Source organism: Falco cherrug, chromosome 10 (assembly GCF_023634085.1).
Source record: "Falco cherrug isolate bFalChe1 chromosome 10, bFalChe1.pri, whole genome shotgun sequence".
In the NCBI taxonomy this organism is placed as follows: domain Eukaryota; kingdom Metazoa; phylum Chordata; class Aves; order Falconiformes; family Falconidae; genus Falco; species Falco cherrug.
The window spans coordinates 2,602,221-2,619,202 of NC_073706.1; the positions used below are offsets into that span (position 1 = coordinate 2,602,221).

The window sequence follows — 16,982 nt, forward strand, 5'->3', positions numbered from 1 at the left end:
GGGACCCTTTCTGACAGTCCGACCTGCAGTGCCAGAGCCTTGTGCCAGGGCAGCGGCACAGACATGCTGTACGGCACTACGGGGACGCTTAAAGCTCTTGCATCTGGCGGCTGCACACTGAGATGCTTCAGGGGAGCTGCACGAGAGCTTTCCAGCAAGGAGCCCTGAAGACAAACAAAATATTCCAGTGGGGGGATGGTTCTGTCCATCCCTGGAACCAGTCAAGAATCTGTGCTGCAGAAACATTTACTTCCACGTCAGGAAAAGAGCATCTCTTTCCTAAGTAAAAGCTTTGCCCCTCTGAGAGATTTAAGTACACAGATGATGCACATCCATCCATCTCCCTTCCTTGCAACACACACCTCACTTTTGACCTCCTCCATCCCTGTATTTTGCAGATCTAGACTATGACGGGTTTGAAACAGCTCTTCTCCAGAAAACAAGTCACCTGGAAATGTACATTTGGAAAACAAAAAGTATCTTTCACTAGGGAGGTCCAGGGCAGGACAAACACTCTGCTTTCTCTGTATCATTCTGTTCGTCAGAATGTATTTTTTTTATGGCTTTCTACTATTCCCCTACCTCCGCTCCACACTTCCTTCTGCCCTCGATCCTTCATAATAACTGTAATGAATCCTGCCTTCAAAATTACTGTGCTTCTGATTGCCAGGCTGAGCAGCGAGCCTGAAAATCAAGACTCAAAATGCAATGGAAACTTTGGAACTTCCCCACTGCTGATTGGATTTTTTTCCCCTCTCCTCCAGGCTATGAAGGTGCAAACAAATTTATTAGAAATTCTCCCATCAGGATATTTTTTCAATTAGACATTTGCCACTTATACACCAGCCAGGTAGAGCAGATAAGTAATGTGCTCTCCCTCTTCTCATTACTGTTTCGCTACAGAATACACTTCAAAACAATCAGCCCCATCGTTCCAGGTAGATTCACGGCAGAAACAAACATTTTAGTATTTCCCTTTGGCTACAAACGCTTCCTCCCTTTTGCTTTTGCCCATCAAGCCTCCCAGGCACTTCCAGACCTGGGTGCACCCATTCATCACCCTCTGTGCCCCCCAAATTGATCAAACCGGTACTGAATGATGTGTGCAGGCAGAGTGGCAGGTATCATTTTCAAGGCCTAATTCAAAAGGATGCAGTTCTCTTAATCATCCTTTTGCTCTTTTGTAATGATTTAATTTTTGTTATTTTTGGCTAATAGGAGCAGCCTATTAAACAAATCAGTGGCTGTGGCTAATTCTCAGCCTGTCCTGCATGAAATGAGTACAAAGCTCAGGTGAGCAGAGACCACTCTCAGCCTGTAGTGCTTTGCATCCACGACGTGATGTTCACTGGAAAACCTGGGAAATGAAACCCCTGCGCAGCCAAGTTGGTAAATCAGGAGAGGTAGGAAGATGTGATTAATTGCTCTTCCTTCATCTGAGACTTGGACCCACTTTTATCTAACTTGCAGTGACGTACATCAGTGACGGCTGCCCACAAGCGTAACTAGAATGCAGGATCTCTACTTCAAAAAGAACCCAGAAAGCCTCACTTTGCCAAATCCCAACTCAGACTTGTCTGCTGTAACATGCGCGGGACAGTAACAACTCTACTCACCAGATTAATTAAAAAACCACAAAACCCAAACAAAACCTTCAGAGCAAACTGCCCAGTTTCCTCCCATGCGGTAAAGGCATGCTGTCACATGAACGCCAGCAAACTGCCTCCATCTGCAGGTGACATGAACTCCAGCCCGAAGGAAGGAGAGCACAGGTGTGACCCGCTCTCGTGCCACAGGAGGTGCCTTCGCTGGCACCGATGGATCAGCACACGGGTGCTGTCCCCACTGTTCAGACCGGGGACATCTGGGTGACGGACGCAGAGCTGTGCCTCCACAACGGGCGCCTCTCCATGGGATATGCTACCATGTCTTTTGGGTCCAAGCAAGAGATATAAGGACAATTCTACTCTATGAGAAAACACCTTTTGAAGTCTAGCCTTGCGTAAAAAGTGCTTTGCTTTAAAAATACAATTCTTTTACTATGGCCTTTCCAGGGGAGCTGGAGCTGGCACAGCAGCTGTGGAGGCTGCACATACCAGCCCATACAGGGAGCTGAGCGCAGGCTGGATTCAGATGATGTTCTACAAAGTGCTTTTTATTTATTTTTATTGCTTTTCTAGACTTACTTTGGTTTCTTATTTTTGGGATCAGACATTATTTTCAAACCTGTAAATGTGCCCAGAGGTCATATAGGTCCCATGTTAGTAAGATGAAAATGAATAAGAAAAATAAATTCATGCTGCAAGCTGGGACAGACCCCAGAGCAAAGCGGCTGCGTGATCTCCAGCTCTGTGCAAACATGGAGAATAAATGTTTGTTAACTGGGAAGGACCCAGTGGAAAGAAACACAACCTCCTGCCAAGATTCAGAGAAGGTGCTACTTTCTCAGGGATGGCGCTACCAGCTTGTACAATTTTATTACAAATCTCATCACATTCTTTTATTTCCTGAGAGTCATGAGCTAAGATGTAAACCTCAACTCTGTAAGAAATATGTCAGCAGCACTCATACCAGCGATGGCTTCAATGACACCTGCAAGATCTCAAAAATCTTCCAAACTTCTTGTTTAATTTTACTTTAAGTGTGGTGGGTTTGGGGTTTGTGTTTTTGTTGGTTTTTTTAGGAGTCTTACTTAAATTTTAACACTCATTGCTTGTGGTACTATACCAGAGCACCTTAACTGCAAGTCCACTGAGGACCTGGAGCCTGTTAATGCAAATCCAGAGGTAATCAAAAGCCATCATCATCAAGGAACTACAAAATGCCCAGTGAAGAACAAACCAGGTGCTTCCAGTGATTCCTACTGCTCAGAGCTTTAGGCACTTGCCTCTCCATTTTGCCTCCTTGTGCCAGGACACAGGAGATGGGCATCAGGACCCTTCTGAGGACACCATTCCCAAACTGGTTGCACTGGGGATATCACCTTTCACTGAAGGTGCTTGGGATGTAGCTAGTTTGAGGGTCCAACAAGCTACACCTCAGCCACCACCAGCATCAAGACATAGAGCGACCCACAGTAATGCTGTGCCTTAAAGTTTTCAGTGAATGAAAGTTAGGAGACAAGAAAACTTGCACACACACAGTCTATGCCATATTTAGTACTCCCCATTAAAAAAGAATAAATAAAAATTATTGCAGTCCACGTGTTGCTGGGGTTTATTATCTGCCTCTGATGGCACCCTACCCACCATGTGGAAATATAACTCTTCTTAAGAAAGCCTTACAGAAGTAGTTTTTTCCACAAATATTTTTTATTAAGGAAGCATTATTTGAGTGGCACAACCACATTCTGCTGTAGCTGCATTTTGGCCACGGTACTTCCAGCCCTCCCTCCCCATGATACTGCTCCTGCATGGTGTGAGGCAGCCCGGCACACCAGGCTCAGCACTATGGGCACACTGGGCATCGTCACCAAACCTACGGCCCCTGATGCTGGCATGGATTGCCTTTGCCAGCACACATCTCTGCCACATCCCTGGGATGTGAAATACTCACTTCATCCCTGCCTCTGTCAGCGCTGCTGCCTGCAGAGCTGCCTCTGTGATTTCCTATAGGAGTAATTTAGCATCGCTTCTTCGGGGAATACATCGCTGAGGTTAGCTTAATCTCTTTAACTGCGGTTTCCCCATTAAGGTCTTTACACAACCTCTGGCCCAAAGTGATCTACTTAGTATTATTTATTTGTCCACTGAAATGCTTGGATAGCCCTTCAGTTGATCCTGTCAAAGAAGGTCAAGGGTTCAGCTATAGATTTATGACACCCCCCGGCTCTGGATCCTCCTGCAAGGCACTCCCAGGGGCTGGCCACGAGCTGCAATTTGCTCCAGGACAAATGGCCTTGTGAGGGAGAGGCCACCACAGCAGGTGTCAGTGGCAGCACATCCTGCGACCGGCTGCACAGCTGAGCATCTGCCAGAGTCACCTGGGCTTCATGGGGGCTGGGCTTTCTGCACGCTCGTGTATTATCCCAGCGTAAAATCAGATTGATACAGAAGAAGTCTTAAAGCTTAAAACCTTATAGCAAATGTAGTTTGGTTGGTGGCTTTGTTGTAAGAACAATTTACAAAAAGAATAAAAGCCTAATATCAGTTATTTCTCAAACATACCAGAAGCAGGAAAACTACTGCAGAGTTGGTGGTGCCAAGGGCTGCTACAGACTGTCAAGAACCTAAAATCAGGTGGGAAAGGCAGGAATGATCTGTACCGGCTTAGACACTGATGGGAGTATTCAGTGTTCCCAAACTGGAGCATCTCCCTTGGAACAGCCCATCCAAGCAGCCCTCACACTGGGATGGCCAGTAGGAAAAAAACCAAAACAAAACAAACCCAACAAAATCCCAAGGAGCCCCCATGGCCAAGAGGCATTCAGCCATCTGCTCTAAAGCCTCACAAGGTGACAAATGGGGTGCACAGCCTGCTGCCTCTGCTCCACAGCGAACAGGAGCAGCGAGGGGAAGGTGCAGCAGGTCTGACCTGCTCAGTGAAACCACCTGGAGCTGCAGCACAGACCCGACACCAGGGCGTCATGTCCCGCAGCCCTTGAGTGTTTGCTGAAGGGTCAACAAGTACCTAGAAAGGGTGAAATGATCTCCCCACCTGGACTTCTCATAAGGTTCCTCCCCCACCCCCCCCCCCAAAAAAAAACAAACCTCTAAAACCCAAACCCATCTTGTCATGAGGCAAAAGGGAAGGTCCTCTTGCTCACATCCAGGGAAAAGATACTCATTAGGTTTTAGCAAGAGGAGAATCATGGTCCACAGTCCATCTGCAATAAAATCTATCTAGTTCATAATATAAGTGATCTAGAATGATTGAAGTTTATTAATGAGACAAAAATTATTCAGGCTAGCCAAAACTAAAAGCTACTTTGAATGGCTTTGCATTAAGACTCTCGCAGTACTAAGTGGCAGTGAGGAAATGGAAGATTAAATTTAATGTCAATAAATGTAAAGTAATGCACTGGAGAAAAGCAATCCTAACAATACAGACATGACAATGGGCCTTAAAATAGCTGTTAGTGTCCAGAACCGAACCCGTGCGTTCGTTCTGGAGAGTTCACTTCCAAATTCTGCTCAGCCCTCAGCAAATGCCAAAAATGCCGTTCAGGTTTTAGAAGCAATTAGGAAAAGAACAAAGAGCTATAGATCAAACATTATTTTATCATCTGTACAGTCAGGAGAAGGCAAGAGGGGAATTTCTGGGAGGCTCCAGGTGTGGAACAGTACATGCGGCCGAGGAAAAGAGCTGATAGACACACAGGGACAAACGGAGATGCACATGAACTCATGTGATTAGAACAGGGAATGGCTCTTCTCTCATTCTCATAGCTTAAAACCAAGGAGGCAGCCACTGAAATCATGATCTAGTGGAATTAAACACCTTACAGAGAAGTTTTTTACGCAGCAATCCTCTTGCTGCAGGATGCTGTGGCCTAGGAGGATCCAGAATAGCAACTGGATAAAATTAGAGGGGAGTAGTAAATACAAACCGCTGAGCTCAAGATGGCCCTGACCTGTGGGCTGTTGGAAGTTCTGCGAGTAGATGTAATCTCATTAGATATTAGGAAAAACATTTTCCACCATTTGGGTGGTCTCCATCCCTGGAGATACTCAGAGCTTAGCTGGACCAGGTGCTGCACCACCTCATCTGGCTGGCACAGCTTTGCTCAGGGACTTGGGACACGCAGACGTCCCACCCGCCCAGCAGTATTTGGTGTCTGAGTGCTTCTATGGTACGTGATCATGCAGCGCTTACCCCTGCAGCCACATGGACCTCCTCCCCAAGAGCATCTCCAGCATCCCCTTTTATTCGCCTGTACTCGAGGCTCGAGAGATCTTGAATGCCGCCACTATTCAAGTGACAGCATTCATTTATCTAAGAAACTGGCTGGTTTTCTGTGAACGCTGCACACAAAATTATTGTTATTACATTATTGGGGAGGAATGAGGACTTAAACTCATTTACCTGGACCTTTCAGAGCCTGCAAAGGAGTTCAAGCTCTTCACATACACACACACACAAAAAAAATAATCCATCCACGAAAAGCTACAGGGAGCAGCAGAATTTAGTCTTAAGACTGACATGGAAATAGATTAATTTTTTTTCCCATTTCATATTCTAATTACAATTCTTCTACCCCTACTATTTTCTGTTCTCATTACAGTCTTAAAATTGCTCTGCAGATTCTGTACCTTATTCTGCTCTTCCTACCATCTTTGTCATGGAAATGAGAAACAGAATGTATAAGCATGAAAATATTGCCGAGATCAAAATTCTGCTTAACCCTTTCACGTGTGGCTCCGTAAAGAGGCAAAACCAGCACAGACCAGCTAATCCTCCCAATCCAGCCTCCTCTCCTCCTAGCTGAAGCAAGGGAGAAGAGAAACTCTCTATTAATTTAAATGCACTATTAATTTAAAGGCCAAAGTTACTCACGCTCACACCCCTGCTGTGCATGGAGAAGGGGCTGGGTTATTTCAGCTTATCAGGTTTTGCCCCTGAGGGCAGATCTTGATCTAGCACACTGACTGTGTTCAAATGATTACGGTTGGGTTTTAGCTTTCAGTCTGCCGAGCCCTTGGTGTAACACTGGCAGGGAGAGGTGTGGCGCGGTGCTTCGAGCAGCCCCAGTGCTCTGGGTGCACGGGAGATCTCCATCCTCTTCCTCCTCCTCCTCTCCCACGGCACAGAGCTCACCAGAGCTGCAGCTCTGGCCAGCCCAAACCCTTCCCAATTTCTCTTAGAGCTGGGGCATAGATAAAGAAATCCCTCCCAGCACAACCCTGCTTTCACCCAGGACGTCTCTAGCCCCTCGCTGACCATGCTCAATGCTGTTTATTTTGTGAGATACAATCACACAGATGTAGCTGCAAGGCTCGGGCATGTACAACATTTCCTTTCTGAAACCAAACAACAAGCACATCCTGCGTTGTTTATCAAACTCCTTGAGCACCTGCGTAAGCGTATCTGAAAATAAATAAATAAATAAAAAAAATAAAATAAAATAGAGACCAGGCCCCTGCTAAGGTGGTCCTTCTCCCATCAGCAGCTGAATAACCGGGAGGGCTGAAGGCAGCAGCTCGCGCTGTAAGTGCCTGGCACCCTGTGCATTGCTGGGGAGGGAAGGAGGGAAACGACTGCAGCACGTTTCCTGGCACCGGGCTGGTATGCAAAGAGTCTGAAACAAATACAGTAAGTGATGATGTGACTTAACTGTGCTGCCTGCTTCGCCGTAACGATTGTAATTCACAGGAAACTGAGAGAGGCAGCAAATGTATAAAGATCTAAAAGAAGCCATGGACGCTCTGTGCAAGAACTGTGCCAGAGTCAAAGGCACCTAGAAACATTGTCTTTTGCAAGATAAAACCTCAGGGCTGAGATAAAAATAGAACTTATACCTGTCTGCTTTGGAAGCAGTTACCAGCGTGGCGCTGCTCTGGAGATCTTTCATGGAGATGCTGATTACAACACCAGAACAACAGCCCTCGCTGCAACCAGAGGTACCACCGAAGAGGGGCTACATGGCGGCCACTGGCACCAAACAGCTGAGGACGCACAGGAGCAGCAGGAAGGAAAGAAACCTTCCACAAGCAAGTTGTCCTACCCTAGAATTTTAGCCCCCTGGCCCAGGGAGCGAGCAGGGACCCTGCGTGGGCAGAGATGTTTGGACGCACGCCCAAGCCCAGGGCTGAAGGCGAACGCCTGGATTGAATAAAAGCAATTGACGGGCAAGAAGCGCGGTGGGAGTGAGCAGGGGAAGCAGCTGTTGCCACAGCAGCCCCGCGCGAGCAGTCGCTGTGGTTACGCTGAGTTTGACGTACACGCACAGCGCAGGCATAATTTTGGAAATCTCTATCTTTTCTCAACTGAAAAGTAAATAAATAAATAAGCACACAAGCGCACATCGCAGAGAGGAAGAGACCTGTCAGAGGAGCGATGCAGAGATTCTTAAAGCTAATAACTTTTTAAGACCATGTATTATGCTTCCGATCCCGCTGCCTTGTTGACAGCTGTACAGGTTAACAACCTGGCTCCCAAATATCTGCTAACTCACTCCAATAATTCACAAAGTGACAGGTGCTACTCAGCTGCCATTCAAGAAAAAAAAAAAAATAGTAACTTTAATTCTCCCTATAGCCACTGTTCCTTCAGCAAAGCCACTCTGAAGCACAGGCCAGAGCGCACACACTGGCCACCTGCAAGCCCAGCTGGCTACTTCACTGAAGGTTTTCATCATCTGAACGTTTGCCCCACTAGTGAAAGCAAGGGTACAGCTCTGCCCCCCCCCCGAATTCAAGATCACATTGTTTTTTACTCTGTTGCAAAGCGTAAGGGAGAAGAACAACTGATTTTCAAGGCAATTTTGGTGAGAATGAGGAGCATTATGCAAAAACAGTTGGGGGGGGGGGGGGGGCGGGGGGGGAGGGAAATAAAAATCAGAGAGCTTCCACTCTAGTCATTTAGTGAACAGTTTTCCAACACACAAATATTTGCCACGGGTGAAAACCTGCCTTCTGTGGTTCTGCACTGAACTGTGTATGCAAATAACTCCGCAGCGGTACATAGCATGACTTGCAAAAAAACACAGGATGACAAAGTACCATCCATTTAACAATTTTACCTTAGACATTTGGACATATTCATGACTCAAAAAACACTGATGAAAAGTGACATCATCTTTAAATAAAACAAAACAAAACACCAAAACAAAACCAAACAAAAAAAACCCATGCAAAAAACAAACCAACCAAAACCCAGGAACAACAGGAAGGTAATTTCTAAAATTACACCCTGGAAGTCTGGAAGCATCTTCACTGCCCATTTTTCTTACAGCTGTACAGCACTTGGCATTTTTTTCCTTTTATTTGCCCCATCTTATTTAAACCATAGACTCCACGTGTATTTTCTGTAAGTGTTTTTATACCACCCAACTAGATCCTAATCCTAGTGAGAATCAGGAATATCCAACGTAAACAAATAATAAAGAATAATGCAGCGCACAGCTTCCCCCACCAGAGAACCAGCTTTTATCCCACCAGCAACCTTGCTGTCAACAACCCTGCTATCCTTTCTAAACCCACACAACCGAACTGTCAGGACTGCTCACAACCTCAGCGTGTGTCTTGATGCGCACAGGGCAACGGTGAGCTCATCCCGGCACACTTGGTCACCGTGCTGCAGGGCGGATGTGCAAGGGGAACCCAACTCCCCACGGCAAGACCCTCAGGGAGCCAAGGGGGTTTATGCAAACCTCCTTCAGACGAAACCCTTTCGTAGCCTTGAAGGCGGCCAGATTTCCCATCCCTGCTCTGGCAGAAAGAGCATCGTCCCCAGCACGTGGGCCTCCTTTTGACTACGCTGCTGCTGCCTTTTAACAAAAATTGTAATTATTCCCTTAAACAAAGAGCAATGAGCCCCCTAGGCCATTCCAGTAGCCTGCACTGCACCCAGAGGACCCACTGCCACCCAAGCCCCCATCCATCACCCCAGCCCCTCCAGCAGCAGAAGCAAAGGAGCACCACAGGATTTTTACCACTGGAGGATTTGCCATTGAGGCATCATTGTGGGGCCAAGCAAACGGGGGCCACGCAGGCAGGCACTGCCTCTGAGGCTGCAAGCTGAGCAAACCATCTGGGGAAAATACCCCAAGAGCCTTAAAATCCCAGTCTCTGCAGAAAAAGCAATGTAACGGGAAGCTTGGTGCAAGGAGTAGTTGATATACACCCCGCAAGCAGCGCCGGGCAGCTGCAGGGCTGGAAGGGGCAGCTCTGCCCGCAGTGGTGGCCCCAGCAGTGCGCTGCATGGTCGGGTTAAATGACCCAGCTCCAAGGGCTGCCCCAGCCACGTGGTCCCGCGCCTGGGAGAACAGCAAAGCCCCGCAAAGGGGCATGGCAGCGTGTCGGGAGCGGGAGGGCGCAGACGTGCTTGGGGCACGGGCACTCATCACCCCTGCGAAGCGAGAGGCTGGAGCCAAAAGGTGTTGGCTGAAAGGTCGCAGGGAGACAACGCCGAGCTCTGCAGATGTGGCACCTACAGAGCCACGAACACAGCACCGGTGCTGCAGCTTCCCATGCCGGAGACTCAAGACACGCAAAGCCATGGTTGTACAGAAGCTGAAGTTCAGTGACATTTCACACGGGCTGCAAAACTCGCATCGGAAAGGTACCTCTGCAGGCAGCACACCACATCCTCGTACGGCCTGAAGTGATGAGTTAGGTTCGTCAAGCAAAGCTGTCGGGCGGCATTTCCAGGGGGTGGTGCATGTAACAGCCCTGCCGCTGCGCTGGCCTCTATTCCCTGCCAGGTCCCGCAGCGCACCCAAAGCCTGCACCACTTTGCTCCCAACCTCAACTTCTGGTTATTAAAAACAACCAACAAACCATCCCTCCAAAGCACTTCTAATTTCAGCTTTTTTTTTTTTTCTTTTTCTTTCTTCTCCGCCTCCCCCTGAGACCACTCTCTGTTCTTTTTATTAATCTTTCCAGGAAATTTTACTGCCACATAACTTTTTTTCATTAGGGCGAGAAGGCAGTCCATGCTTACCGCAGCCCAGCTGGCCTCAAGTTTACTTGTTAAAATACACACCTTAGCATTGAGAATTCTCAACATCTTAAAAAGACAGTTGAAAACTCATTAAAATTAATGAAACTAATCAGAAAGAAGTACCTCTGATTATTATTATGCCCCTGCTTCACTGTAAATAATTGAATAGAGATATTATTATTACTATTATTAACCTTAACAAGAAGTTTAAAGCATGTTGATGAGAAAGAGAAAAAGCAGCTTTGCCCAACTAATTAATGACTTAAATAAAAATAAACAAAGGGAGTCTTCCTGATTTTAGCAAAGTCCTGCCTTTTTCCAAGCAGTTAAAAGCAAGACTGACAGCTTTATAGATAGGGGAATGGGCAGATAAGATAAACACGCACAATACAAACTTGTCCAAAGCTTTAACAGTCTTTCTCTGCACCACTTCCAGCTCATTAAATTACAGTATTACTATAGATTTGCAGCAAAATTATCTTTTATCTCAGCTTCTTTTAAAGCTATTTGGCATTTGCTAGTATTTTCTATTATAAATCTAATTGCAGATTCCAAACAGACAAGGGCTCATTAAGCCTTAATTATGCACATGTTGTTTTCAACAAACATTTTCATTTGGACTGCTGTGAGCTGTAATTGTTCGGAAGGCACTGCAGCCTCCGCTTACCCACTTCCCTGGGATGGCAAAAGCTACTTTCAAGTAGGTCACGGCTTGGCTGAACAAACGATTTGCAACCTGTGGAGTCTGGGATGTGCCACTGCGGCGGGAACACCAGCGGGGCAGCATCGCCGGACACAGGGGCGGCAGCCAGGATGCTCCCCACGCCCGTACCTGCCCGCCGAGCCCTGCTCGTGGGGTTAGCTGTGCCTGGCTTGGGCAGGCGGCGGGGAGGGCACCCAGTGGGGGATGGGGCATGGCCACCCTTCCTGGGGAGCAAGGCCAGCAGGCATCAGGTGCCAGCAGCACGGGGAGTGATGCTTGGCTTCAGCTACAGTCAGGAACCGGGAGTCCTGCTCGGGTACCGCTGCCTCAGCCCGGCATCCGTGCATGTTCTGCATGACAGCTGGTCTCCTGGCCCACACCAAGCCTTGGTCCTCACCCAGCCACGCCACCCAGCACTGCCACAAGTACCACAGGACATAAAAAGTTTCAGTCCATCCAAAACTATATGAGGGTGTAGGGGAGCCCTTTTCACTTCGTGTTGGAGCTGCGGTTACGTTTGCACTCTGATATAAGTAGTAACCCACGCGAACAGCCAAGCTTTTATTAGAGGTTCAGGCTTCCTTCTAACAGCAGAAAAACTGCATCTGCTCAGACTGCAGCAGTGTTAACAGAGCAGGCATAAGCTGCAGGACAACAACATCAAGGTCCTGGGTCCTTCCAACTTCACCCACCCTCGTAACTCGCAGGCCACGGTGCCCAGGTCTTGTAGTTTAACCCCAGCCAGCAACTACGTACCAGGCAGCCGCGTGCTCTGCCCCGCTCCCCTGGTGGGATGGGGAGGAGAACTGGGGAAAAAGGAAAAACTTGTGGGTTGAGATAAGAACAATTTAATAACTGAAATAAGTAAAATACGATGATGATAATAATAATAACAAATGTAATAAAAAGGAGAGAGAGGGAGAGAGGCATAAAACCCAAGGGAATAACCCCAAGTGATGCACCGTGCAGCTGCTCCCCGCCGCTGGCCGATGCCCAGCCAGTCCCCGAGCAGTGACCGGCCCGTCCCAGCCAGCTCCCCCCGTTTCCATCCTGAGCACGATGCTCTGTGCAACGGGACATGCCTCTGGCCAGGCCGGGGCAGCTGTCCTGGCTCTGCTCCCTCCTGCTCCATGTGCCCCTGCTCGCGGGCAGAGTGTGAGAAACTGAAAACTCCATCATTTAGAGTAATCAGGACCTGGCAACAACTAAAACATCAGCATGTCATCGACATTGTTCTCATCCCAAATCCAGAACACAGCACTGCACCGGCTACTGAGTAGAAAATTACCTACCCCAGCTGAAACCAGGACACCGGGTTAGCAGAGCATGGCTCTGCCCCATCCCACCTCTCTGGTGAAGACAGTCACTGCATGCAAACCTCACCAGCCTCCCCCAAGCATCTTTAGGGGAGAAAAAGGTCCTTCTAATAAGTAATTCCCCACCTAATTAAGGGTTAGGGCTCCAAAGGTAGGCTGGAGGAGCTAGCTGCTGCCAGACCCAGGAACCTGGCAGGTTTTAGCACTGCTGGAAACAGCAAGGTGCTAATACAGTCGGTGTTGCAACTTCCAGCCTAAAGTCCTGCCAGGCAGGTATCCAACAGACTATCTCAGGACAAGAGAGAGCTGGCCAGAAAAGGCCTTGTTACATTAAGAAGTTAGTGTCCCTCTTCTTCACGTTCTTTCTCTCCTCTCAGTGTAGGAGATGACAAATTCTCTGTCATGTCCCAAAGAGTCATGTTGCACCATTAGGAGGAAAATGTGTCAGAGTAAGCATGAAATCTTATGGCCTTGCCTTTGAAAAAGACAACTTTTCAAGCAATAGTTTGACCTAGAAAGGTTTTCTAGGTCATTTTGATTTGGCATGTATGTCTGACCTACTAAATCTAACACAATAAAATTACAGGGTTTGTTTCAACCTGTCGGTGTCAGATCATTCATAAATTCAGATGCACTATTTACAAAACCGCTATTCATATATTCACAAATAAGGTCTCGCTAGGCTTCTTCTGGCGGAGAAGTATTTGCCCTGTTCAACATTAAGTCATGCTGACAAAGGGAAAATGTGAAAGCTCCCTTGACAAGCTGAGCTCCCATCCTTCTCACACAGCCCTTACCCTCAAATCACACAGGATTTATGGCTGCGCTACCCCTTCCCCTGCTCTTGAAATGCCCCAAACTGGCCCGTTGCCAGCTTTTCCATGGGCTGGGAACCTCCACGGCCTGGCCATCCTCATTCGTAGGGGTGCAGCCCACTAATCAGCACTAACATTAGCTGCACTAACGAAGCAAAGGGAAACATCAGCTGCTATGGAGATTCTCGTGCTCTGGCACCCTGCATCCCTCCTGCGAAGCCACGGGCACGGCCGTGACACTGGAGCTGCCACCAGAATGGCCCTGAAGAGTCCACCATGGACTTCGCAAGAGGGGGAAAAGCTTTTGCTCAGCCTACTGAGCCAAGATGCACCTCAGTGGTGGTAGCTGCAATACTCATCAAGGGCACACAAGGGATGGGTACCACCTCACAGGCTTCCCCAGCCCAGCTGGGCTGCTTGAAGCCTTGTGAAGGGTTTCATCGTCCTTCTGCAGCAGGGAAGGATGCGCTGTTAAAATATATCAAGACATTACACCTGCAGACCCAGGGTTTTAACGAGATGGTGCTCATGTTCAGCTTTTATGTCTCACGAGATCTTTTTGAAGCTCATGTTTCCGGAGTCTGGGACCCTCTGCTCAGGTACTCACAGTGTTTAAGTCAGACACCTAAAAAAATCACATTTACTAGCTAACAAGATTATTCTCTCATGCTTTGTCCACAAGCATTTAGTGGGGGAAAGTGATTTCCACCAAACAGTCTGCATCTCAATTCTGAAAGTCACACCAAGATTTCAGGCCCTCCAGTGGATAAGTTTCATTTATATTTCAGCTACACCTCTATAAAAGACACAAATATTTTTTTCCACTTTCAAATTTTTCACAACTGTTAAGAGAAAGAATCCTCTTTCTGAACCCACAGGGAGCAGCAAAAATTATACCAGTGCCACGTGGTACAACAGCCACTGACTCTGCTTTGGTTAAACTCCATCACATCAATGAAGGTTTCCTTTGTTTGAGTTTGTATTATAAAGATTTAAGCATCCTGGAGAGATGAAAACACTTAAATTTTTTACTGCTTGGCCATAATCTCTTGTTTCCCTTGGTTGCCCTGCTGCCTGTCCCTCTGCAATCCTCTAATGCTACACGTGCAGCACCTTCTCCACCTGCTAATTATAGGCTCCATTGTGCCAGATAATTCAGCCCCAGTGAGGCTGCAGGGCAGTTATGTATCACCAGACCGCATTTTGCTGTTGGCTACAAAAACAGAATTAATCACTTTCTCTAGTCAGTAAGCGGGATGGGACACTTGTGTGCTCATTGGGAAGGAAAACAAGTTTGGTTCCTTTCAACAAAACATAATGAATCTCCCAAAGAGCAGAAGGCTCATAGTTTGTATTCCTTGAAAAACAGTGTATTAATATATTTAGGAGTAAAAAAATATGTATAAATCTTTGCAAGTCATAGCAGAAACAACATGCAATGTGGTTGGATCTGAAGAACACTGCAAGTGCTGACGCAGACAACTCCCAAGCAAACGCTTTATGTGCAAATTGCTGCTGGCCAGGGCTGTAGTTTCGGTCTGTGTGGAGATATTTACTGCAGGCAGCACAGAAACCATCACTTGGCTACATCACTTCCAACCATCCATCTGGGGTTTGAGAGCAGCCTGGGGACATGCTGCCCACCAACCCCTGCCTGCACCTGACAGCCCACAACCCACCACGACACCTGAGTGTATTTAATTATTTTCCTCTGAATTCAGAAATTAGGCTAACTCCCTCCTGGGGAGTTTCTGGCCTCCCACCGCAGCTGAGCCATGGTCTGATCAGCCAGTGAAGGGGATGGCATCAGTCCCATCACTCTGCTTTTCTCCAAGGCTTCCCAGCCAGGGTCTCCAATGATGTTGGGGGAGAAGGACCAGGGCAGTCCCCACACAGCACCAGGGCACAGGATCTTCGAATTCAGACCACCCGCCCCAAACATCCCCATCAGGGCAAGATGTACTGAAGCATTTTATCAACAGCTTAAACTCCAGCTTACGCCACAGTGAGATCATTTTTAGCTTTTCCTCTCCAAGCCCAGCCTTCGAGCTACTGGGTCAAAGCAACAGGGAAACACCAATGAAGCATCTCCAGCCCAAGGCAACACCAGAGCCAAGCCCTGCTGTTAAATGCGGGAACCTTCAGCCTGGAGAAAAGAGCACGTGCTGTAACACATCCCCTGTGAGCAGGAAAGCCAGAGGACTGAGAACCAAGTGACAAAGCACAACCCGGGCAAGCAGGAGGCATGGCGGGAGGAAGCAGCTTTCGCAGAAGACCTTGCTGGGACCACAGGAGACACAGGAAACAGAAAAAGGCTGAATGGGTTTGTTTGCAGCAGCCTTCTCCCCGCCCTGCTGCCTTGCAAAGCACAGAGGAGATACCTGTATTAACTCCTTTTTAAGTACTAAAGAGATGGTCAGCAATAAGACAGCAGAAGAGGGGATGGACTGGGTAATTCCCAAGGATATATGTTTCCACGTGCTGCTGGGGCCACAGCAGCTGATCTGTTCTTTGCGTGATGCCCAGCCTCAACAACCGAGGAGGGCTTGAGCCAGTGAAAAATGAAGAAAAAATTTCTAGTGGGCATTACCTCAGTATCAGGCCCAGCAACAGGCACCGAGTGAGGTTCCTGTATGCACAACCCATGGGTGATGTCAAACAACACCTGAAGAAGCAGGCGGCAATGCTGTTGAGGAGGTCGGTCTGCCTTCCCCCAGAGAAGGCGAGCGCCGAGTTGTTCAGTCTGCAGGTAGATGAGGGTTAAGACATCAACTCCTACGCCTGCCAAAGGTAAAGCAGTGCCTAGTTGCTGGAAGTGGAAACCCATGAATGTTATTGCCCAACGGTCCCAAAGGAACCTATAAAACGTCACAGACATGAAATCATCAGCAAAAGCAGCTGCTCTGCAGAAGAGCTCTGGGTTGGCAAACACCGCATCTGTCCCTAAGAGAGGCTTGGGAAGCAAACCTGCAAATTGGGAAAACTTAAGCCTTGTGCTAGGGTGAGGAAGACTGGTGACCACAAAACAAACCCAGAGGACGCGTAGGAGATCATGACAGTCCCACACTGCAGCACGGTGCTTCTGAGAGGGGAACGGCACTTCTGCAGCTCACCCTCCATGACCGAGGGCCACGGGAGAACCAGCTGCTCAGGTGTGTTGATGCTTTCCAAGGTTCCTTCTCAGAGCCCTCTACAAAGAAAGGTGTAAAGCTTTGAACCTACCTCAACTTGAGGTTCAACCCAACTCAGTAAATTCCTTGCACCAGCTGCCACTGCCATGGATGCTCTCAGCTGAAACTGCATTTAAATAGAGTTGTTCTGCGAGGAAGTAACTTAAGCTTAAATTAATACAAGACTGATCTCCAATGCCTGAAGAGTTTCCATCCTCAGCCAATTTTCAGTTTAACCAAACTGGGGTTTAGACGTAGGTGACTGTCCACGCAAACCCAACACTGCTGAGGGCCATGGCCAGACTAAGCACACAACTTGTTTTTCAAGACTGAAATAATTAACAACGTACCAAGAGAAGTATTTAACCAGGTCTCC

At 47.8% G+C, this 16,982-nt stretch overlaps 1 protein-coding gene across 7 annotated transcripts in view; it reads right to left on the bottom strand.

The window, feature by feature from the left end:
* Window positions 1-16,982, bottom strand: part of TOX2 (TOX high mobility group box family member 2) — a 150,684-nt gene that overhangs the window by 91,952 nt on the left and 41,750 nt on the right. The window contains exon 1 of one of the 7 annotated variants that reach the window (XM_055722258.1): window positions 6,496-6,627. The exons of the other annotated variants lie outside the window; for them this stretch is intronic. Coding sequence (XP_055578233.1) covers window positions 6,496-6,516 — 21 coding nt within the window. The 5' untranslated portion in view covers window positions 6,517-6,627. Of the gene's footprint in view, window positions 1-6,495; window positions 6,628-16,982 lie in introns of those variants that run through there. 7 annotated transcript variants of the gene reach the window in all.